This window comes from Cyprinus carpio, chromosome B18, assembly GCF_018340385.1.
Source record: "Cyprinus carpio isolate SPL01 chromosome B18, ASM1834038v1, whole genome shotgun sequence".
In the NCBI taxonomy this organism is placed as follows: domain Eukaryota; kingdom Metazoa; phylum Chordata; class Actinopteri; order Cypriniformes; family Cyprinidae; genus Cyprinus; species Cyprinus carpio.
Genome location: NC_056614.1, coordinates 19,686,354 through 19,711,559, shown reverse-complemented (window position 1 = coordinate 19,711,559; position 25,206 = coordinate 19,686,354). Strand labels below are relative to the sequence as shown.

The window sequence follows — 25,206 nt, the reverse complement described above, 5'->3', positions numbered from 1 at the left end:
AAGAGGACACTAAAACATTCTCATTATAACACACGCAAAACGCCTCAGATGAAATGAAATCGATGTTAGTCATGCTAAATGTGATGAACTATGATGGAACTGCCTGAATACTTACCTGGTAGTTCTACAGTTTGTAAGCAGAAGCCAAGCCAATCACAGTATGAAAGACAGAGAGAAAAATAGCATTGCCATGAAGAAATTCGCAAGCGAGTCTGTTGCCTCACAACATTTATTATTATACATTTTCCCCCTCTAAATTCTTCAAAATACCTTCTTTTATGTTCCACAGAAGAAAGGAAGTCATACAGGTTTGAAACAACATGACAATGAGTAAATAATGACAGAATATTCATTTTTGGGTGAGCTATCCCTTTAAAATCAATCCTCCACTAGATGGTGGTAAAGTTTACTGATCACCATCATCTCATTAAATAGGGCTACCGTGACCTTTTAACCCAACTCTTGAACTTAATAATCTTTAACCTAATTAATCTTGGCATCAGAGAAAGTAAGCATGCAAGAGAGGGGGTTGAGTTAGAAAAGATCCCAGCACGACACAATTTCACGAATAATTTATCATACCAAATGCAGTAATACTTTGAAAATAATGCACAGAGAGAGTGTCAGCCAGAGGGGAAATCATTGTGCTGACAGAGAGAATAAAAAGACCAACCTTTTCTGGCTTTCTTCTGCAGCTTTATTGTGTCAGATGATTTCTTCTTGATCTCCTGCCTAGAGCGCTTGTACTCTGGTGAACAGAGGGAAGGTGTAAATTCACAGACGTTAGTAGTGCAGTGAGTATGAACAGGTTTGCATATCGACAACTGTGATGAGTCATACCCACCTTTGGCATGGTCTTTATCAAGCAGGGCAGCTGTTTTCTTCCACTCTTCTATCTTGTCTTGCAGTGGGGCGATCATTTTTTCCATTAGAGCACTGAGTATAAATTAAAAAATGGCAAAAATTAAACAATAGAAATAATGCAGTATTTTAAATGGCCATCCAACATCACAGTATTATTTAAAGAAGAACAAAAAATAAAACTGTTTATATTGGAAATATATATGAATTATGATTGTACTACTGGTCAAATTTTGGAATAATTACTCTTTTTTTATGTTTTTTGGAAAAAAATCTCTTATGCTCAAGGCTGCATTTATTTGATCAAAAATACAGCAAAAACTGAAATATTGTGCAATAATATTACAATTTAGAAAGACGGTTTAATAGTTTAAAATGTATTTTATTTCTTTTATGGCAATCATCATTTGGTGCTAAACTATTAATAATGGTTTATATTTATTTTCAGTGCTGAAAATAGTTTTTACAGCTTAATATTTTTGCAGAAACCATGAAACATTTTTTTCAGGATTCTTTGATGAATTGAAAGTTCAAAAGAACAGCATTTATTTGAAACAGAAATAACTCAACCCAACATTTGAATGGTAGTGTATCAAGCAAAAACTGTTTTCAACACTGGTAATAAAAAGTGTCTCTTGAGCATCAAATCAGCATATTAGAATGATGAATAACACTGAAGACTAAAGTAATGGCAGCTGAAATTCCATCATAGAAACAAATGACATTTTCAAACATACTAAAACAGGAAACAGTTCTTTTAAGTTGTAATAATATTTCGCAACATTACTGTTTTAGTGTTCTTGATTATTAAAGAAATGCAACCTTGATGAGCATAAGAGACTTCTTTCAAAAACATTAAAAATTTGACCAGTGGTGTATACACACATATACAGTATGTACCACAAAAATAAAAATGAAACACAACTATATGGTTCCTGTATGAATACAAAAAATGGTAAGGAGCAGTGTGAAGATTTTCTCCTTTTGTGTTCCACAGAATAAAGAAGATCACATGAGTAGTTTGGAATGCAGTGAGGGTGAGTATGAGATGGGAAAATTTTCATTTCATTTAAGGTCAGCATTTGAAATCTGTGAGCGGTGAGCTAATTTGGTCTCTCTGAAGACAACACATAAAAGCCTTAGAGCAGGCTGATTGATCCATGAATGTTTGCTTATCTCCACAGTGGAAAATCAATGCCTGGCACAGACATAAAATCCTGTCTGTGCCGTCTGACTGGCGGGGAGCAAGGCATGAAAGTAATCACGCCATGTATGGGTCGATCACTCACTTGGTGAAGTGGCGTAGTTTGGCCTCGATGCTGCGGTGTCGCATGCACATCCGGGTCAAAGCGGAGCCGATATCCCTGGTGGCACCTGACAACAAGACAAATGAATGTTAAATAAATAAATAAATAAATATGAAATAAGAACATGTCCATAGTCAATATTTTCAAAAACACCATACAGATTTTAATCGCACATATAAAAATGGCCACAAGGGGGCAAACTAATCAGAAACACAAAAGCAGGCCCATTAAAGGAAAAAGTATGTGCTTAGTAAAAAATGCAAAATAATTGCACCATATTCAGGAGAGACAGAACTTCCAAGACCACAAATAGAATATTTCCCAAACTGAATGGCTCTGATCCATCAAGAAGGGCTCGCTCGCTTGCTTGGTGACCTTGAACACAATTACTTAGCGGTGTTAACTTTCCTTTCCAGCCAAGTGTAATTAAAATAGGGTCTTAAGCTATAAAGCCCAGCCTGCCTGGGCCTTAACACAGCCAGCTCAGCCAAGATTTCCCCCAATCTCACAGCCAGATCTGATGAAATTGAACTCTGTCGGTATGAGGGCCAGTGGGTTACACAGGCTAGAAGGGCCAAAGGCTCTACTTACAGAGTTGAAGGGGCCAGTGGATATAAGGGAACATCTGACTGATTATGATAACTAGGGATGGGAAACGTAAAGCACTAAACGATTCTGCTATTTACAGTGTTCTACTTAATGATTCTGTTTCCTTAACTGTTCCTCTAATGATTCTTTTAATAATAAACAAGACATGCCTATTCATTGCCAAATAATGAGATGATTTCAATATGAAATACTTTTTTTAAAATCTTACAAAAGATCTGTTTGCATGAACAACAATACCAAACTAACAAAAATGGTTACCTATTTCATTCATTAAAAATGGTTAAATACTACTGACAAAGTACATAATGTGAACCTTTAGATAGATGTCTACTCATTCTACACTGATTGTCACTGGAGGTTGTATATATATATATATATATATATATTAGATATTATATAGATATTATATATATATATATATATATATATATATATATATATATATATATATATATATATATATATATATATATATATATATATATATATATATATATATATATATATATATATATATATATATATAAAAGCATTTTTATGTTTTTGATTCACTAAAAAGAACTGGTTCATTAGAGTCATTCATTTGGGAACTGGACTACAATTGTGTTGTTTTTGGTTCACTAAAAAGAACAGTCTGATTAGGGTAATTTGTTAGGGAACTGGACTACAGACTTGTGGTACCTTTGAATAAGCATTGCAGCAAAATCCATCAGAGTAGTTTAGTGCAGTATTTCATTCGCAATGGTGGAAGAATGCAAGAACCATTAATGGAACCAAACATCAAATATTTTTAAAAAAGCAAAACAAATGAAAACTGACTGTCAATTACACAAGCTTTTAAAAGAGATGAATTATGTCATAGGCCTAGTGTTTTTGTACATCAAATATAAATTTCCGTGTGTGTGCAATAAGAAATAGGAGCAGCCCAGAAGAACAGCACTCCATCTCTCCATCCAGCCAGGTCTAAAGGGAAAAGGAGGGAACCCGGTAAAGGGATATCCCTCCATTCTTCCACTCTGTATCTGCCTTTCCTGTCTGCTCATGTTTCCTAAACACCATTATTACAGGAGAGAATGGGAGAGGCCGGCAATAACCTGCCCTCCTATAACCACACACACACACACACACACACACACACACACACACACACGGCTACTGAAGCACCAGACCTGAAACCTTCAAAACAAGCAGCCTCCTACATGAGAGTTCATCGCAAAGAGGCACATCAGTTCTTTTGAGACTTCAAATATGATTAAAGTACAAAGATTTGAAGATTTTTAAGTTCTTCAAACCAGCGTTATTTTAGTATCACTTTTATAGATTTTTAATTAGATGTTATTTTTATATATATATATTGGTTTCATTTTAATTTCAGTTACATTTTTATTAATTTTGTTGTAATTTAAAATGTTTTGATTAGTTTTCTTTAAAAAAAATGTTAGTTGTTAGGTTTAGTTTATTTAGTTTTATAGTATTTAGTAATTGATTATTGTAGTACTTCAGCTTTAAATAAAAATGAGAAATATTCCCTAGCTAGCTGAAATAAAAAAAATTTTTTTTTATATATATATTTTATTTCAGTAGGCTAAATGTTTATTTCAAATAATATACAGTATATATATTATATAATATTGTATACATGCATATATATATATATATATATATATATATATATATATATATATATATATATATATATATATATATATATATATATATATATATAATATTGGTTTTAGTTTTAGTTGTAGTTGTGATAATAACGATAACGATAATAACCCTGCTTCAAATGAAATTATATTTGATATATGACATTTTCTTTAATCAGATCAGAACTATAAAAAAAACAGTGCCCAAATGACAAGTTGTTTTACTTCTTTCAAATTGGAGTTTTCACAGTTTGTCCCACTGGGTGGGACACTGACAGATTGAATGGTGGCCAAACCAGGTGACGGTTAAGAGGAAAGGAAGGTTAAAGATCAGCCATCTGAATCCTCGGTCTAAAGGGCAGTAGTCAGGAAATGATATTGCAAAAAAAAAAAAAAAAATATTCCCTGTGTACCATTTGGCTCAGACCCACAGGTCCATCCCATAGTGTCTGTCTGAGAGAAAGGCCCACTGTCAGTACACAGCATGCTTGTCCAAAAGCACGCACGTCTCACATCCTATTCTCAAAGGTCTTTGGCAAGGCAAATCAAGTTCAACGCTACTGTTTTTGAGACATAACAGAGCTGTTCCTGAGTTGATCTGTGCACACACACATTAATTTGCATGGCTCAGAGCAAAGTTCACAGCTGCACTCTCGCTCAAAAGTGAAGGCTTTTTTTTATCTCAAAAACAGACCTTCACGACGTCATTGTTACAGTGGAGATGATATGCTACACAAACACACTCACACACCTGCCAGCATCCTCTTCCCTTCCCTTGAGGGATCAGCTGACAGCTCCATCCTGAAAGCTTTCACAGACTTCCTGTATCCAGGAGTCCCCTGGCCTCCCACCCTGACTGGACACTTTCGACAGCCTTCTTTCACATCATGTGACGCAGAGGCTTCAGATGCTCCATTCAGCCAAACTCTCACTGCCTCCAACACCTGCCCACGACTGGGAAGCTATTTAGGGGATCTGTGAACCCTTGAGGAATTGCTCATGTGATCAACTGCTGTTTAAAGGGATAGTTCACCCAAAAATTAACATTTTACCACTGCCATTTACTCAACCTATGATTAAAAGTGGTGGGAGATGAGAAAAATATTTGGTGCTAGCCACCTTGACAAAGAAACTAAACGTGACCTTAACATTATTTCAGTCAAAACATCTGATAAAGGAACAGCCTTCACATCCATCTGAACAGAGAAGCAGTTTCCATGGGTTTCTGACTCTCAGATGTGCCCTTTCGCTTTCTGAATGGACGTATGCAGGTGCAGAAGTAGTTGGCAGACACTCTTAACAGAGCCTGTGAATGGCTGGCGCTGCAGCAGTTTGAGTTTTTCTCTGAAAATACTTTTATTTACCACTAATGTCACTTGAGCAGTGCTATAATTTTAGCTATTTACTCTGATTTTTTTTTTTTTATTTATTTTTTTTTACTTTGGACCAACTTTAAAAGTACTGTAATTTGTTACAGCTAATTTTATTTGTTTTTCTAAAATTATATTTATTGTTTGGTTGAAACTTTACATTTTGATTTAATATGAATTGAAAATATTTATTTTCCCAAAGACAAAAACATGCATACAAAAACAAAAAGATTTAGCCTATTATAAAGCATTTGTTAGTCTGTTTAGTGTATAATTAATTTAATTTACTTACTTAAAGTGTGAAAGTCATTCAAGTTTATTCTGAGGTCTTTTTAATTTTAAATATTTATCATATTTTCTGCTAGTACTAAAGAATCACCAGTAATTAATAAAACCCACAATAATTTCTGCAGTCAGTAAAGCTAGCCCATAAGTATTCTACAAATCATCTACAACTAGAAGACACTATTTAAACAAAATAAAGGATTCACCTTACATTTAATAAATATCTCTTTGGGGCCACTATAGTGTGGGATCGAAGAAAACACTCAATTCTTCATGTAAACACTTCCACGCAACCTCAAACATAATTGCACACAAGTAAAAAAAAATGTTTGTAGCTACAAATCACGTTTTTGATGAAGAAAGCTTGCATGAAGAACATTTCTGAGGGTTACATAACGATCTAATAAACCAGCAGACTAATAAACAGAAGGACTCAATGTCAAAGACACTCTCACACGTTCACAGTCTAGCACGAGTTACATGAAACGACAGACAGAGACAGGAAGACCGGTGACAGCAAAGCTGAGTTTGGCCCCCTGCCTTCACTCGATCTGTTCTCAATTACTCCAGACTTCCCAGGACTCTCTCTGGCATGAGGAGGGGACATTAAGGATGCCCATGTGTGTATGGCTTAGTGTGAGTGCGTACATCTGTGTGTTTACAGCCTCTAAGACTTCCTGTCTGGGGGATAGAGCACTGCTGCTAAAAATACTCCGCAGTCCTCCTCACCAGATGTGCTTCACATTATAGCTTCAGCAAAAACACACTCACACATTTGACTAAAACTGACATAATAGTGACCCCTCTTCTCTGTCCATCTGTCTCTCTATTAAGGGTGACAGTAGTTCAGTCAGGCGTGAGTTCAAGATAACATTATCACTTTTCCCTAGCTGTCTGCTGTTGGTCATAATCTTTTCCTTTACACCACTGATTCCCAGCCAGAGGTATGTGTTCCTGAGGTACTTCTGAGGTTACTGGAACACAATCTGATTTTGAACCTAACGGTAATGAGCATCAGCAATCATTCTAATATGCTGATTTGGTGCTCAAGAAACATTTCTTATAATTATCAATGTTGAAAACTGTTTAATAATTTTGTGGAAAAGGAGTTTTATGTATTTGATATTTTTCCTTTTTTCTGTGTCAATCCTCTTTTTCATTAGGATGTAGAACATAGTGTTCTGTTCTTTTAATACTTTATATTGTTTACAAGCGTCTGCTCCTGGCTTCAACAGCTGAACATAACTGATTCCACACTAAACGTGTTGATTCTGGAAGATTCTAAATGCACTCCAGGTTTCCTCTTTATTGTGAATAATATTTGTGGTAAAGACTGTTATAAGAGGCACTCAAAGATATAAAATGTGTGCTTGCTTTTACTAAAGACAAATAATGTAAGACAGAAGTTAGCTTAACAGCTGCTGGTTCTTCATTTTGTCTACATTTAAAGGAATAGTTCACCCAAAGTTTTGTAATCATTTACTCATCCTCAAGTTTTTTTTATTTTTTATTTTTATGTTGAACACAAAAAAAGATATTCTGAAGAATTTCGAAGAACTAAACAGTTGTTGGTCCCTACTGACTTCCAGAGTTGGGAAAGAAATACTATGGAAGTCAGTACTTCAAAATATCTTCTTTTATGGTCAACATAAAAAAGAAACTACAGGTTTGGAATGACATGAGGGTGAGAAAATACACTGTAAAAAAACGTCTGTAGTTTTTACAAAATAATTTTGGCAGCTGTGGTTGCCAGAATACTTTTGTAAAAAAATACAGAAAAACTGTAAACACAATTACGGCCAAAAACTGTAAATTTTACAGTACACTGTAAAAAAAAGTCTGTAGTTTTTACAAAATAATTTTGGCAGCTGTGGTTGCCAGAATACTTTTGTAAAAAATACAGAAAAACAGTAAACACAATTACGGCCAAAAACTGTAAATTTTACAGTACACTGTCAAAAAAATTATGTAGTTTTTACAAAATAATTTTGCCAGCTGTGGTTGCCAGAATAATTTAGTAAAAAATACAGAAAAACTGTAAACACAATTACGGCCAAAAACTGTAAATTTTACAGTATAAATGTAAACCAGTAAATTCAACAACGCACACTGCTATTAAAATCTGTTTTGTACCTTTAACATACTGACAACCACCATAATAATGCAGGTGGTAAAAGAGAAAGCCACATGAAGAATCGAAGTTCATCACAAGTAGCTTCGCCACAAGCAGAAGTTTATATTAATATATAGAAGGTGCACAAAGTCATTCATGCAAACACAAAACACCATCATGGTGACACACGATACTTAAACAATTCAATAAACTTTCATTAAACAGCAGAAGATGTAACATAAAGCCCAAATGTACAACTGATAACAAAAAACTATTAAAAAAAACATGATTATTTAAACAAAATACTTTCAAATGTGGAGCGTCACACAGGGAATTCTGGGAATATCAGTTTACAGTTTTTGACTGTAAATTATACATTGATTTGTTCTTTTTTTATTTCTAAAAACTGTAAAATTAACAGCATTTTACTGTAAAATTACATGAAATGTCTGGTTAGATCTTTTACAGTTTTTCCCCTGTATATAGTACAGGAACTTACTGTTAACCTATTAACACTTTTTTTTTTTGTAGCGTTTTTACAAAATTGTACAGTTTAAATGACACTTATTTTTTACAGTGTACAATATGCTACAAACAAATAGCCTAAATTATAAAAACAATATTATTATAATTGTAGCCATATTTTTATATATATAGATGGACAACCTCTCAGGTTCACAATTATTTTTATTTTTTTTGTGGAAAAAAATGTATTACCTCAATTTGCATCGTTTCATCAATCATGCTAAAATTAGTCTACAGCATAAACTTGTAAAGTGACATACATACTTTATTTGTATTTTTAAAAACAACAGACTAAAACTTTAGTTTTTACAATATTTGCATGTCAAATTAACAAAATTGTTTTGTTATGAGTATTACAGTATTTCTCTGTTTTTGATACCAATAATTTGTAATTTTAACAAATAATTTTGATTACAATCACATATTGTTATTGTAAATATAACAAAATATTATGTTTAATAGTTTACAAAATTCCACTGTGAATTAAACAAAAAAAATATGTTTTGGGGTTTACAATACTTTTCTGTATGGATTTTACATAGTTTTTCTGTAAATTTCACGGTCATTTTTTACAGTGTACAAAATAATAATTTTTGGGTGAAATATCCCTTTCAAGCTTCCCCTCATAGCAGGATTGAAAAATAATGCCATCATTAATGGTATACTGAATCATTACCAATACCTTTTTTATAGACCATGATACATGTTAATAAAATTATAGTATTACAACATCACACACACAAAAAAAACGATTGTACCACAACACCACGATAACAAAAAAAACATACTGGCACAATATGTAAAAACACATTAAATAATTAATAAATAAATGTAAGTGCTTAATAATCAAATTATTTAAATAAATATAAATAATTAAAATCTTTAAATAATTAGGAATAATTATGAGAGCTTTCTTTAACTAACGATAAATAATAAAGTACAAAAGAGGACTTTCACCACTGTTGGTTCTTCTTTTTGTATAACTTTACACTTTCCCCTTTTCACAGTAATGAAAAGTAATGCCATCATGGATAAATAATATTGTCAGAAAATAACATTGTCATTGAACATTGTTACTGAATCATCATTTCAATAAAAACATGGTATTACAGTCTCAGATACCATGACACCATGCTGCAAAACCATGGTACTGGCACGTTACATGTCCAAAAATCCATCGTAAGCCATTGATAAAAATCCAAAATACCTGATGTTGCCATGGTACATGTTCAAAAACATGTCAGATTCATGCGACCATGTCCAAAATCCACAGTACATTTTGTTACTGAATTATGCAAACCTCCATCTTTATGCTTACGCTGCATTATTTTATTATATACTACATATATAGTCATAGAATAAATCTACACCAGTATACAACAGAAATGCAGCAAGTCTAATTTAAGCAAAGGTAATGGCCACATATAACCTTCCAGAGTGGTTAACAGGGCTCCAAACAAAAAAATCGAGTAAGAAGCCATTGGCTCCTATAAGAAAAAAACTTAGGAGCCAAATAATTTTTTTAGGTGCCACAGAATAAACGTGTTTTATTTATTTTATGATTATTATTATCTATTTATTTACATTTCAACATTTCAATCATACTGCCATGTGTTTATGTCTCATCTTTTCTTGACTTTATCAGCATTTTAATCCATCTTGTAGATGACCTGGGAACTAAGGTTCACTTAAAGTGGGAACTAAATGTCTTTTCCAGCTTGAAATCTACAGTCACAAAGAATTGTTCATTACACAGAATCTGTACCAGTATCATGGAGCATAAGCATCACTTGGCCACTGAGTGTAGCTTGGGCTCCTCCTACATGAAACTTTTCAGTAAGTTGTACTGTAGGATCTCTTATAAAATCACCTACCTTTTGATGTTAATTCATGTTCACTATGTACTATATTAGTAAAGAGAAAGATTAAATGGGTTCACTTGCCCTTGAACTGAGGCGCTAAAGCGACCGCGCCTGCCCCATTAAGGAGCGCCAAAACTATTGTTTGAATTTCGTTATGAATTCGGAATAATTTTAAAGCTGGTACTTTTTATTAAAAAGTGACAAAGCACAGAGCTTTTTGCGATTACTGGACGGAGGTTGCACTTCAAATAATGAAGTTCACGCATTAAAAGAACACAGACCAAGATCTTGTTTAGAAGAAGCCATATTAGTAATTATTAAAGACGAGAATTGTTAACGATATTGCCAATATTCACACAGCTGACAGCTTAACCTGTTCTAGTTTGATCAAGTTGTGCACGAAATAGACGCTGTATTTTCTGCACTTTCCCTTCTTACGTCTCCGTCATTTCTCTCTCGCTGCACAGCGGAGCTGCGTTTATCAGACTCTGTGCGTCAGCACTGATGTGCGGCAGAGAAGAGGACTGTCTGAAACTCTCTTTTTCCACTAAAACTTTAATGCGCATCGTCTCAGTTTAATACGTGAACATAAAAGATTTGATCGCAAAACAATTAGGAAAAAAGGCATTACATTCAAATTTTTAAGTTATAACATGTAAATATATACCCAGATAGCAGTAACACTCGGGCTGATTCTGGCTGAAATGCGTCTCTGTCGGTTCAGTCTCGGCATCGGTGAGAAGATAATGGGCCAGGGCCACGCCGACTCTACAAAACACTTCTGGCTGACAGACGGCTTTTTCCCTATGGGCCGATCTCGGCTGAAAGCTGTTGTACACGCGGCAGGTCCACACTCGGTGTAGTTGTGTGTATGAACCTTCGGCCCGAGCTCGTTTTATCACAGACAGGGCGCTGCTAGAATGAAGCAAATCATCCGCCTCAGAAAACTTTTTTAGCGTTTAATCCTGAGGAGCTTTCGGTGGGTAGTCGCCAGTGGCGACCTCAGCAAAAACGTCACTCGCAAATTAATATTTATGGTCGCAAATGCGACTGTTTTAGTCGCAGTTTGGAGCCCTGGTTAATAAATCAGTTGGGACTGGAAGTTGTTTGATGCCCCACAGACCTGATAAAAAGGTAAGTTAACAGAGATGGGTGAAATCTAGCAAGTGTGAATCTGACGGTATAATCTCCAGTGCAAAGTAAGGCAAATTCTTGCCCATGCCCCACACTCCAGATGGCTGGCACGGATACATGCCATCTGCCAGTCCAGAGCTGCAGGGAAGATTAGCAGCCCACTGCGTCCCACTGACACACACTCGCACTAACATGCACAAACTCAGTCTGTGTGTCAGAACAAGGTAAAGAGGATTACACATCTCTGCCTCGCCAATGCAAGCCGGGCGAAATCGCTTCCAAGCTCCTTCCATGTATAGACATAAGCACTCATACAGTATACATACGCCGAGAAGAGCCTGTCATCAGCGTGGATGGAAAACACACAAATACAGACCCAAGAGCCATCATTAAAACACACCTCACCCCGATCCCATGACAGAGAGGTTTGTGACCATCTCCCATGGCGGATCTCTCACAACATAAGAAATTACCCGCGGGACTAACTATACACTTACACAACTATATCACAATTGGGGTGGTGCAATGCATAGTGCAAGGGCTGACATCATTTATACACATTGACTTAGATGTGTTAATAAAGATCTATGAACAAAACATGTATCATTACATTTGACTTGTGTTCCAGTAAACATTCCTACTCTAGCATTCATCACTGGAAGTGAATGTAAGCAGATTCTGTTATTTTTAGAGGCCAGACGTCCAAATGCAAGTCAAACACAGACATCAAACACATCCACGTCTGTCTAACACGTGCACTAATAGACTGCCCACATCTGCTCTATAAAAAACGCTGACCATGACGCCATGACTATAAAGATCACAAAAAAAGCCAGACTGCTGGACTCCTTTCCTATCAAAGGCAGGGAGTCGTAATAGAAGGGATTAGAAAGAGGGAGAGAGAGAGGAAGACACAGAGAGAGAGAGAGAGAGAGAGAGAGCGAGAGAGAGAGAGAGAGTGATTATATCATAACATTCATATAATATTATATAATACATTAGCATTAATATAGATTATAAAATGCTGTAATTATTATATTATATTATATTATATTATATTATATTATATTATATTATATTATATTATATTATATTATATTATATTATATTATAAATTGCTATCATTTTTTATAACATGAAAAAATATTGTTTATTGTTAGTTCAGGATTCCTAATGCATTTTTGTTTTTATTGTATAACTTTGTTGTTTATAACTTTTCACTTATAAACACTAATGCATTATGAAAAATATTAACAATGACCAACAGTATATTAATGTCTATTATAATTTAATATAACATTAATTTATGTTATTAATATTATTAAATTAACTATAAAATTATCAATGTGATGTATTATATTAAATCATATTATATTATATTATATTATATTATATTATATTATATTATATTATATTATATTATATTATATTATATTATATTAATTAAAGAAATGTATATTTTTTATTAACATGAACCGATTATTGTTGATTGTTTGTTCAGGACACCTGCATAAATATAGTAAATCTTATTGTAAAGTGATAACGATTCACTTATATTTAAATACTTTAAACGTTCAGGCCACTGAAAGGCTGTTTAACTGTCCAGACTATGTGCGATTATGGGCCTGCTTACTGGGGTGATGGGGGGAAGAATGTGTGTCACTGGAAGCCGGTGAGACAGGAATCCATCCGATGTCAGTGTTTTAGTGAGATCTCCAGCTGTGCCAGTGCCCCCAGCATGTCCCTAATTCAAAGAGAACGCATGCCTACTGTTGCTGACACTTAATACCAGGGATTATATGCTGCCCTCTCATTGGTGTAGAGTAGATATAATTTTAGTGTGGCACTACTGGAAACCCATAAACAAGGGCATCACAAAAAATAAATATAAAAGTAAGAATCTGGTAATGAATTCTGTTCTTAAATATAGGACATTACCCATAGTTGGGTGTATATTGTAACTACTTGTCATTTTTATATTGACGCAAAGTCATAAACAATAGCCAGACAGGGTCAGAGGTGAAAATGCTCCAGTGACAGCCATCCACTAAAAGTATTGACAGTTCACTGAACTAATTTATGGCAGTGCTGTATGTTTGGAGTCCGGAGCAGAACAAAGCGCTCCCGCAGGACAAATGGAATCAATCTGGTTCACTGGCATCTGGTAATGATTCTGAACTGGGCAGAAGGGTGAAGGTGGATAGGTAACTGTGTTTTGGGTTAAGACTTTGCATTAGCCTTTACTAGACTGATACAAAACTAAATGTGAAATAGTCTGTCTCTATAGAAACTACTCCATATTGTATTTGTCTCTAAATTTCTTATCACTACAAGTGCTGATATTAGTGTTGGGGGTAATGCATTACAAGTAACGTGAAGTACGTAATCAGACTAGTTTCCCCAAGTAACTAGTAAAGTAAAACATTACTTTTACAATTAGAATGAAATATCTGTTACTATATCTGTTATATAACTCAAGTTACTTTTTTTACCCCTGACAACTTTCCTGTCCCTGTGCGGAGAGAAACTGGAAGTGAGGTGCGGAGGTAGAGGCACTTCCTTCAGCCTGAGGCTTATTCATTTTGGTGTGAAAGGGCCTTTACAGTTGCCAATAATATAACATTTGTGCTTTTTTGTTATTAAAAAAAAACAAATAAGCAAGCCAAGCCCAGCCCAACCCAGGTGACAAAAAGTCATTAGGTTAATGTGTAACATAATGCATTAAGTTTGATAAAAAGCAAGTAAGTAATGCAATTAGTTACTTTTTTAATGGAGTAATGGAATTTTGTAATGCATTATACTTTTAAAAGTAACTTTCCCCAACACTGGCTGATATAACCAGCTGCTAAAAGTTATGCAGGATAAAAAGTTATGCACTAATCTTTAATGTTATTCAAGCCAAATAGTTAAACACTTTTGAATGCCAAATTTGTACCTTAAAAAATTATATATATATAAATTTACATTCTGGCAATATATATATATATAACGTTCTGGCAGTATATATATATATATATATATATATATATATATGTGTGTGTGTGTGTGTGTGTGTGTGTGTGTGTGTGTGTGTGTGTGTGTGTGTATATATATATATATATTATATATATATATATATATATTGCCAGAATGGGGGTAGGTGGCATAACCATATAAATTTATTACAAATATATTGAAAAAAAAAATGTTTAAAAAATATATCTAAAAATAGGTACTGGAGAGGATCACAGCCCTGATTAAACCTGTCTAACAAGCACAAACCAGTATCAAAGTTCATAAACGAATGGGTCAAATAAACTATTCCATCATAATTTCTCTACCACACTAAGCAGATGATTAAAACCAGAGCTTTTTATGTCTGTCTGGTCTCTCTGAGGTATCTTTAGTTCCTGTGCAAGTGCTGTAACTTTGCAGATATTGGTAGCCAATAGCAACCGGTCCCTTTGTCTACTGTGGCTGGTCGGCGCTTATACACACAAACCCACGCACACTACATGGGATATAAAGATACAGTACATTCAGTGCTTGTGTACATATAGTGCAATTTACAAGACAGATACAAATAAGTAATTCAGCTCTAGGCCGACAGCTATGCCTGACCCACATCCTTTAACTGTGTTGATGAAGACTAGATTTGTTTGGCCTTGTCTGGTCCCTGCAGGCAATAGCTAGAGGATTTTAATGGCACAGGAAGGATTCGGTTTCAGAGATTCAATAGCAGCCGAGAAGCAGAATTGAACTATGATGAAATATGACTCTCAAGCCATTTCATAGTTATCAGAACAAACTCAAAATGACCTTTCTGATGTATTCATATGAAAGAAAACTAGACAAAATTGAAATCGCAACACGGCTTAGTCTAGGCAGTGATTTAATTAAATAAATATATGTGCTTCATGTTTCAGAGTAAAGCAAGACACTGTGTTTTCACTTGAGCAACTCATTATCTGCTAGTGTTTGAAGCATCTCAGAGCATCTCGGTTTGCAGTAAATGCTGCTCCACACAAACTCCATCTCAAGTTTGGGTCGATTTAACATGCGTTTGGAAATGTGCCAACCATCTTTCCATTCTTTTAATAAGAAGCACTTATCAAAAGAGAAGCCGAGCTTCCTGTGGTTTTAAAAATTAAATGTTTGAAAATGTAAAAAAAAAAATAAGATAAATATAAATTTTCTATGGTATATGTAATAATTTTATATTTGTAATATTGCATAAATATTTCTATTATAATTTTACAGTTGAAACTATTATTAAATTTTTCTTAAATACTCATTTTTTATTTAACATTTTCATATTTTTCATTTTTTAGTTAGTAGCAGTAACAATAATAATAATTATTATTATTTTTATATATTTTTTATGTTATAGCCATATTGATTTATAATCAAAAAAAATTGGTCAAATCAGGCAACCCTTCAAACAAGCAGCAAACCTGAAATTTTTTTTTATCACATTTTAAATCACAATTGCAATTTAGCAAATCGTGCATAAATCATTCCCTGAATCATGCAGACCCACTTCCAACTTCCTTCTGATGTCATATATAGGGATAAAAACTGTGCAATTTGACTATATGCAAAAGTTTATTATAGTCACCCAAAACAGTCAAAAACCTGCAACTCATCAACCGTTAATCATTGTGATCTCAAGATTTTAAATGTACCTCTCGTGTTGGTTGCCATGTCTGCCACCTTCTGAAAAGCATCAAGAAATGCTGCAACCGCCAACACTGTGGTTCTGTGAGGGAGTAAACAGCAAAACATTTATAGTCATCTGTGCCAGTGCTGATTAGGAACAGTGACAGAACTGCTGAAAATCAGTCTGATTCACATCTGGAGAATGCAGATTAAGGCCCTGTCCCAAATGAAGTGCTTGATGTGAACTTGATGTGAATTTGAAGTCCATGAGGCCTGAGGGTTTCTCATTTGTCATTTTATGATTCAGAATCAGAGGAGTGCTCATTCGGCATTTTGTCAATCCCGCACTGGAGCAGACTAATACCTAACACCCCATGCAGCAAAACGTAGACTACACAGGTGGACCACATGGGTTGAGGGTGAAAGATGAAAGAAATAACTAATAAAAGACGTCCGAAGTGTTCAATTACCTCAGCTGGGAGTGTAGTTTCGTGGCCTTTGCAACGAAGTCTTCCCACACTGGGTATGAGTACTACAGGAATGAAGAGAGACATATGAGAGAGTTAGTAAGGACATAAACCTCAACACTAAACTACAAACATACAGGTATTACAAAACATAGACACATTCAGAACTCCATGTACCACCAAGAGAGCAAAGCACTTCAGATGAGGACCAGATGACTCGCTGAATACAAACATTCATGACACACTTCCATCTGTTTTGGAAGAACATTCTCTACAGGAACACCAGCAAAATTTTGACCAGGTGTGCTGACCCTGTCTGTCATCATGACTTTATATGCGTTTGAAACAACCAGCATATGTTGTTCCCCAACACAGGATGCTGGTGTCTTCACAATAGGCTTCTTAAACATCGTTCCAAACCTGCATGACTTACTTTCTTCTTTGAAACATAATTGAAGACATTTTGTCTCAGTGTTTTTTGTCCATACGTGTAATCAGCACCAGTCAATGGGCTCCAAAACTGTTTGGTTACCAACATTCTTCAAGATATCCAAGTCATACAGGTTTGGAACGATATGAGGGTGGGTAAATGATGACAAACGTTTCATTTTTGGGTGTACTATCACTTTAACAAGCTTAACCAGAAACACTTCCTTGGTCAAGAAGAACCTTTATAAACAACATTAAGAATTTTCATTCCAAAATAATTATTTATTATCACACCCCCAATATGCAGCATTTACAAAACAACTGAAAAACAGCTTTCACATTGGATCAATTCAAGAGAAAATCTGTATTTAATAAAGTGAAATTTCCAGGGACATGAGAGAAGAATCTTTTTAAAATTGTGCTGACAGCTCTTATTAAGAAACTGGAGAGGTTGGGATAAGGTTGTTGTTACATGGGTCTCTGATGTACATGAGCAAATGATCTTTCATTCAGAGGTTAAGACATTTATCTGTTTGAAAATCCTTTGTTTCTATACACATTTGTTTTAAAAAAAGGTCAAAACTGCTGAATAAGTGCATTCTGGCATTTTGGCTGACACAAACACTAAATAGGGAGATATCTACTGTAAACAGTGATTTCTTATTTTTTCATAAACAAATAAATAAATGCATAAATAATTAAATACTCTGTTAAGAGGTTTGTGTGGTGTATGCAGTATAATGCATAAACATATGACTAAAGTATCAAAAAAAAAAATATTATCATCCAAACGTTTAGGGTCTATAAGTCTCTTATGCTCACCAAGGCTGCATTTATTTGATCAAGAAGTAAAAACAGTAAAATTGTGAAATTTACTGTTAAATACCAGAAAAACATTGAAAACTACAACAACATTTACTTAATGTAAAAGTCTTTACCTAAACAAACAAAAAATTTAAAATAATCACTCTATAACAATATAATTTAAATTTCTTTAAATAAACAAACAAAACATAGAACATAAGAACTTATGTAAGGTACTGTACACAAATCATTCAAGAAAAATTAGCTCTTCAAACAGTCAAAGCCTGGTATATTTAAAACCCACAGTTGGTTAATTAGCTTTCAAGTAACAAGGACAAGAAGGACAGGAGGAGATTGAGACTGAAACAGAACAAAGAAGGTTGTTGCAGGTTAAGAAGAGTCTGCAGATGCTGAGATCAATTCACTTATTGGCCGTAACCAACAACAGCTTAATTCAATAATATGATCATCTGATAATTTTTACAGACAGAATATTAGTATATTGTTGTACCGGTTTTACCTTTTTGCTTTAGATAAACAAAAATATCACAGTTTTAAATATTTAATATATCTGATCTGCTTTAATTAAAATATAAATATAAAATATATCAAATCCAACACACAGGGTAAATCCACACTTGGAAGGGAAGGAAGACACACGTACACAACTGGTAGACCCGACAAAGGAGAATAATGAGGCAATCAGGAGGAATACAGGTGAACAGAATGACTAATTAAGAGACAACGAGCACAGATACAGGAACGACCAAATAAGGGCAGATGAGGGAGAAACATGAAGACAGTCCAGGGGTGGGACATTACTCCCCCGCTCCAGGAAGGTGCGTCCTGCGCCGTAACAACAACAACAGAAGGAGGGATGGGTGGGAACTGGGAGGAGGCTCAGGAGGAGGACAGACACCAGGGAGGGAGCCGGCAGGCAGAGTCCAGGGAGATGACGATGGAGGGAGGAGCCAAGGAGGAAACAGGAGGAGCCAGGGTGGATCACACGGAGGAAGGAGCCATGGAGATGACAGGAGGGACTTGGGGCATGCGGTGCCAGGTGGGACCCAGGCCACAGCCATAATGGCGACCCACGGTGGAGCCGATGGAGGTAGGAGCCATGGAGGAGGAAGGGCTGATGACTCCAGGGGGTCGACCAACCAAGGCAGAGAAGTTGAATCCCGAGCCCAAGGCGGAGAGCCGATGAGCCAGGGCGACGGGGAGGATCCGAAGGGTTGAGGCGGAGCAGATGGCTCCGGCGACCGAGGCGGGGATCCAACAAGCCGCGGTCGGCGCGTGGAGCGACAGAGGATCGAGGAGGAGCCGAAGGAATGGAGGAGCCTAACAGAGCCAGAGGGACGGAGGGACGAGGCGCAGCCGGAGGAGTGGAGACCCAAGCCGACGGATGGTCGACGACAGACCAAGGCAGAGCCGGAGGGACGAAGGAGCCTGGTGGAGCCAATGGACTGATGGGCATTTGTGAGCCTCCGGATTTACTTGGGAACAGGAGCCTTCTCTGGGCTAGACATGGGAACAGGTACTTTCTCTGGGCTAAACTCAAGAACGGGAGGGACAGAGTTCACCGACAGAGGAGGATGGAAAGGGGGCAGGTGGGTTAACAAGTCAGTTAAGTTTTCCTCCCCTTTGAATTCTTTCAAATCCCTTTTCAGCTCACCCTCAGCCACGGTGCAGGGGGCGGATCTCCTCTCCACGCTCTCTCTGTCCATTGCTTTCTCCCTCGTGGTGGGCGTTGTAGCCAGCTCTTGCACCTGATCTGACGATCCATGAGGCTCTGGCTCCGTGGCGATCCTCAGCTCTTTTGCACTCCTATGCGATGGCTTGTCAGTCACAATGGGCTCTGGCTCTCCGTCAGTGGTGGGTTCAGGCTTGAGCTCTGTGCAGTGGGGAGATGGTGGGCTGGGTTCTGGGTCTGGCCATGTTCCGGATCGGGGGTAGACACTCTCGAGACAATGGATGATTGCTTCCCTCCAGCTCAGTCCGGTGGTGTCTGGGAGGTCGACGGGTTCATGCTAATTTGTCCCGATCCGAAACAGTGAGTTCAGGGTAGCATCGTTGAATGCCGTTGAAACGGCTAGCTGGCTGAGTAGGGAAAGGTCCAGTAGGGAAAGGTCCTTTTGGGCAAGGGAGGTAAATTTCCAGGCGAGGGAATCAATAGGAAACGACAAGGAAAACAGAAAACAAAACACTGGAAAAAATGCAGAAAACTAACGCAGGAAAAACACAAGGTTAATGGTACTGGTCGGGTCTTCTGTCACGGTACGCTGCTGGAAGGAATGAAGGAGCCGTGGATAAACAAAAATGTAATTTATTGAATCCAACACACAGGGTAACTCCACACTTGGAAGGGAAGAAAGACACACATACACAACTGGTAGACCCAACAAAGGAAGAACACACAGACTGGAACCAAATACATGACTTAATGAAGCAATTGGGAGGAACACAGGTGAACAGAATGAATAATTAAGAGACAACAAGGACAGGAACAGGAACGTCCAAATAAGAGCAGATGAGGGAGAAAAACAACAAAGACAGTCCAGGGGCGTGACAATTAGTTAGTTAGAAACTTGGTTAAAAAAGTACAAAGTCTTTCCTGCTAAACATTAAAAAAACATTCAAATGTCTTGTTTTGTGATGATGAATAAAAAAAACTTTCTGGTATTATGATTGGAATCAGTGACAAAGCCCAGATAAGACTTTGAAGAAAATCAAAATTTTGTGATTATTTCCTAGGCTCCATGGCAGTAGTGCAGTACTTGTGTCCAATAAACACATTAAACAAAATAACAAAAAGGCATAACATTTCAACTCAAGAATGAAACTGTGACCTTAAAGATGTTATTTGTCATATAAGCCCTTGAGTTTATATGTAGTCATTAAGGCTATCATGGTTAAAAGCTTGCAATTACCATTGCTGAAAAATAAATTCAAAATCTTATTAAAGTTTTTACACAGACCAAATGTTTTATGCCAAATGATGTAAAAAAAAAAAAATTCTAAAAAGCATTAAATTAACTGCTTTAAACAGATGAGTATAATCATTATTTCTTTTATTTTATTATTTAATTTAATATTGGTTTAATTCTATTTTATTTTTGAAGTGAAAGTAGCTATGTTTGTGTGTTTTATTTCTTATTATTCTAGCAAAAATAGCTGTGCTAAACCTTTGGCCACAGCTGTAAACTCTTTTATAGATCTTGGTCTGCCAAGTGAAATCACAGAGTAGAGAAATTCTACAATATGCAAATTTTTGAAGAGGAGTTTGCCCTACCTACGCACATCATCTCTGACATTACGACACTCTCCGGCTTCAACGTCTTTACAAGTGTTGATATACTGCATGTCAAACAAGCTGAACGTTGCCAGGGTTGGTCCCGAGCCAAGTCTGGAGCCGTTCACAATATATGAACTCCAGATCTGGCATCTGGCCACTGAACTCCACTCAAATGCCAACTTTCAGCAATAACATTCACTACTCGAGCCGCATGAGAACATGGAAACCATTTATGGAACAGTACGTGCAACCACAGGGTTCTTTTCCAAAAAAATCACAGCAGGAAAAGCAGATCATATCTGAGAGGTGGCCATGAGAGGTTTAAATGTTACAGGAGAACAGATTAAAGTCAACTTATCGACACAAATGTGCAAAGACCTTGGATCTTTCATTAACAGCAACATCCTTCATCCTGAATATTTAACAAAGTATTTTTAAAAGAGTGTTTTTGATGACATCATACAATTGGATTCTGGCTTTTTTTTATTTATTAAGGAATATATCTACAAATGTTTCTTCTTAAATATATGTGGGTAAAGAAAATGCAAATAAATAAATACGAATAAATGGTGCAAATAAAGATATCAAATATTTGCATGCCAGGTAATAATATACCTTATTGATTTTAGTAAGGCTATACTGTACAAAATAGCCACTGTGATATTTAAATCAATCAATCCCCAGATTTCCCATAGAATGAGTTTTTCACTATCAAATAAACATTCTCTTCTGTCAAAAATAAATGTCACTATTACGATATATATTACTATATTTTACATAATGTATTCTATACAAACAGCTATTTAAAAGCTGTATTTGGTTCTTTTCACTTCACTAAAATCACGACAAGGCTTTGAGCAAGTGAGAGTTTAGTTAAGATCCACACTAAGCTCACTATCTCTTTATGAGCCCTGCGTAATCCCTGCACATTAACATTGCTTACAAAATCATCAATATGATAGAGGGTCAGCCTGAGAGATATTCTGACTGGAGTCCAAAATAGAAGCAAATGTCTTTTGCTCACTGGACAACTAATAGCTAGACAGACTTTTAGTGCACCATTTTCAAATTTGTAAATGGTGATGACTAGGTCAAGTAAAATCAATTGGGTTAAAATGGGATTATATGGTTTTTGTAAAAATCAAACTACACATGAGCCTCTCTAAACATACAATAACAGAGAGACAGTAGGGGTAGTGAATGTATTTGACTATCAAAATTTGATATTTCTATTTAAGCATGGAAAAGTGGGTGGTGCCCATGCTTCATATAAAAACAATTTTGGATAAAAATAATTCTGAACATTTCTAAACCACTAATAGATCTATAATCAGTGGAAAAAATATTTGTTCACTTGCTCGCTGACTGAATTATAAACAACGAAGTGCAGATGTGTGTACGAATGTAAGTAAGGATATTGATTTCACAGTGTAAACAGCTTCAGTGATTTAAATGGGAGTTTTTGAGAGTGCCTGAACTCTGGGTAGACTGAAGTGAAAATGTTCTTTGATAATGTAAATTTATTTATACTTTTACTCTACTTTGCCCATCACCCATTATATATCAAATAACAATCTGGTGCAAAACGCATTTACTTACACGTGTTTGAAAATCGAGATATTTCCTGATATAGCCTTTGGAAATATTTTGAATAAAAAGGAAAATAAAATAAAACAAGCCTATATCAGTTATACAGTGCTACTGTGGCTGCTGTGTCACATTACACGCATGAAGGGCACATAGCAACCCCCCCCCCCCCCCCCCCCCCCCCCCACCCCACTCGTGCCCCCTCAAAAATCATGAGTGTATGACGCCCATGATATTTATCGTATTTTTACCGCAAATAAAATGCACAGAAAAAATGCTTTAACATATAACAGGTTTTACTAAAACCTACAAAAGGGTCCTATTCTCATTTCACAACAAAGCCCTCCATGCTGAGACCCCCATGCCATTAATCACAGCATCAGTGGTGCAGGCAGCTGGACCCCTGATGAAAACAAAGGCAGTAAAACACAACCATCTTTTTTGCTAAATATCTGCATCAATAAAACAGTCGTGGTACCTTCATATCGTTGACGATCGCCTGAAACAATCCACCTAGAGCGCCGCACTCCTTCTCCACACTCTCCATCATGTCACCAAGCCCTTGATTGTTATTATGCTCTCAGTGAATGAACAAAACAGATGAAATGTTCTGATCCAAATAAGCTGATTTCGTCTTCAGGAATTAAGATGAAAGTGGTCCATTACTTCCTAGTACAGACCTCTTGTTGCTTCGGATGCAAATGTGAGCAACGTGCAGCAGACGTCGGCAAAAGGAAACAACAGAGGCTGCCGGGTGGCTCTGTGCGCGTTATACAGGGAATGATGGCTGGGGTCAAAAGACCTGCTTCTCCCCTCCCAACCCTCGGTTTAGGATACAGAGGACGATTTGGGTATCATACTAACAATCTGTGCTGTCAAATCCGCGTGGACGAGAAGTTTCAGCTTAAACGGTGCCGCTGTTGATTTTTGGATGAAATGAGTCGAGTGATGCAGCGAAAGATGGACGTGATATTCGATCCTCCAGGTTGGTGGGCGGGATCTTATGGACAGGGGGCGGGGCTTACGGGTAGACATATGGCAAATTGGTGTGTGTGTGTGTGTGTGTGTGTGTGTGTGTGTGTATAGGGAGAGGACAATTGAATGGTCGACATTTAAAGTAGCTTTAACGTGTCTTTGTGTGGCAGGGACAAAGTTAACAGCACAGCTGCCACTGCAGGCCATTAAATGGACAGTGCACTTTTTTAACCCTTTAATGATCACGACAAGAAATATATTTTAAAAATATATAAAAACAAATAACTGTTTTTTACATAGCACTTTGCACAATTCTAACTTTTGATAATAATAATAATAATAATAATAAAAGTTCCTCTGCTTTTGCACGTCAGTTAAAAGTGGTTAAAAGTGTCTGTTAAATGCATATATACGAATTGACACTTTTTAAAAACACATTTTTATCTATTTTTTATACCATTTTAATCGTTTTATTTAAATGGTCCTGTGTTTCACTTAAATAGTCCCGTATGTATGTATGTATGTATGTATAAATAAATAAATATTCAGTTTAGTCTCTCAATTAATGTGTGGTCACAAAAACTGCATGTATAATAATATTAGAAAAATGTTTTTATATTTTATAAGGTTTTAAATATATAATAGGCCTATTATCAAGATAAACTGGCCACCGCATTTTCTGTTTTATTAATAATATATGCACGCTGGTCTGTTGTCCCAAATGTTGCTAAATCATTTTGAAGTCATAACTTGCACATGAAACTTTCATTTAATATGCATTGATGTAATTCAGAGAGAAATTAGGATGGGTGTGGGAACTTTTGGAAGTAAAAATGCAACATGAAAACAGCAAATCAGCTAAATGCACTCAATTTCAAATGGTTTAAAAATGTTCTAAACAGAGAAAGCAGAACATTTTGCAATTCTAATGGAATTCCTAAACAAGGCACTGTGATCTAAGTGTATTGAGCAAAATGTGTGTCCTAAACCTTGACCTTGGTGCCGGACACCATCCCTCGAGAGCTAAATGAGCAAAGAGACCACAATGATTCATTACATCCCTCTCTTGCACAGCATATCATATATCCATCTGTTTTTGCCCTATCATCTGCACAAGCATATCTACATACTGTTACCATATGCAGGTTCATGGCTATTTGACCATAAAATTCTGAATTACCTTCACTCCCCAAATTCCAGAAAGGATGTTATGAAAGTACTTATATAGTTATATAACCTTGCAGATGAGAAATAGGAGGAGAGGTCTCATATCAAATAAACACTTTCTGACTTTGT

General features: G+C 36.1%; 1 protein-coding gene across 5 annotated transcripts in view; it reads right to left on the bottom strand.

Annotated features, from left to right (window-relative positions):
* LOC109109064 (protein MTSS 2-like) overlaps window positions 1-23,936 on the bottom strand; it is a 29,622-nt gene extending 5,686 nt beyond the window's left edge. For 3 of the 5 annotated variants that reach the window (XM_042744260.1, XM_042744262.1, XM_042744263.1), the window contains exons 1-7: window positions 23,414-23,936; window positions 16,824-16,885; window positions 16,380-16,453; window positions 2,151-2,235; window positions 845-936; window positions 674-748; window positions 116-124 (exon numbers count right to left, since the gene is read on the bottom strand). In XM_042744260.1, coding sequence (XP_042600194.1) covers window positions 116-124; window positions 674-748; window positions 845-936; window positions 2,151-2,235; window positions 16,380-16,453; window positions 16,824-16,885; window positions 23,414-23,485 — 469 coding nt within the window. In that variant the 5' untranslated portion in view covers window positions 23,486-23,936. The remainder of the gene's footprint in view (window positions 1-115; window positions 125-673; window positions 749-844; window positions 937-2,150; window positions 2,236-16,379; window positions 16,454-16,823; window positions 16,886-23,413) is intronic. The other 2 variants (XM_042744261.1, XM_042744264.1) reach the window with 2 other exon arrangements.
* Between the last annotated feature and the right edge of the window lie 1,270 nt (window positions 23,937-25,206).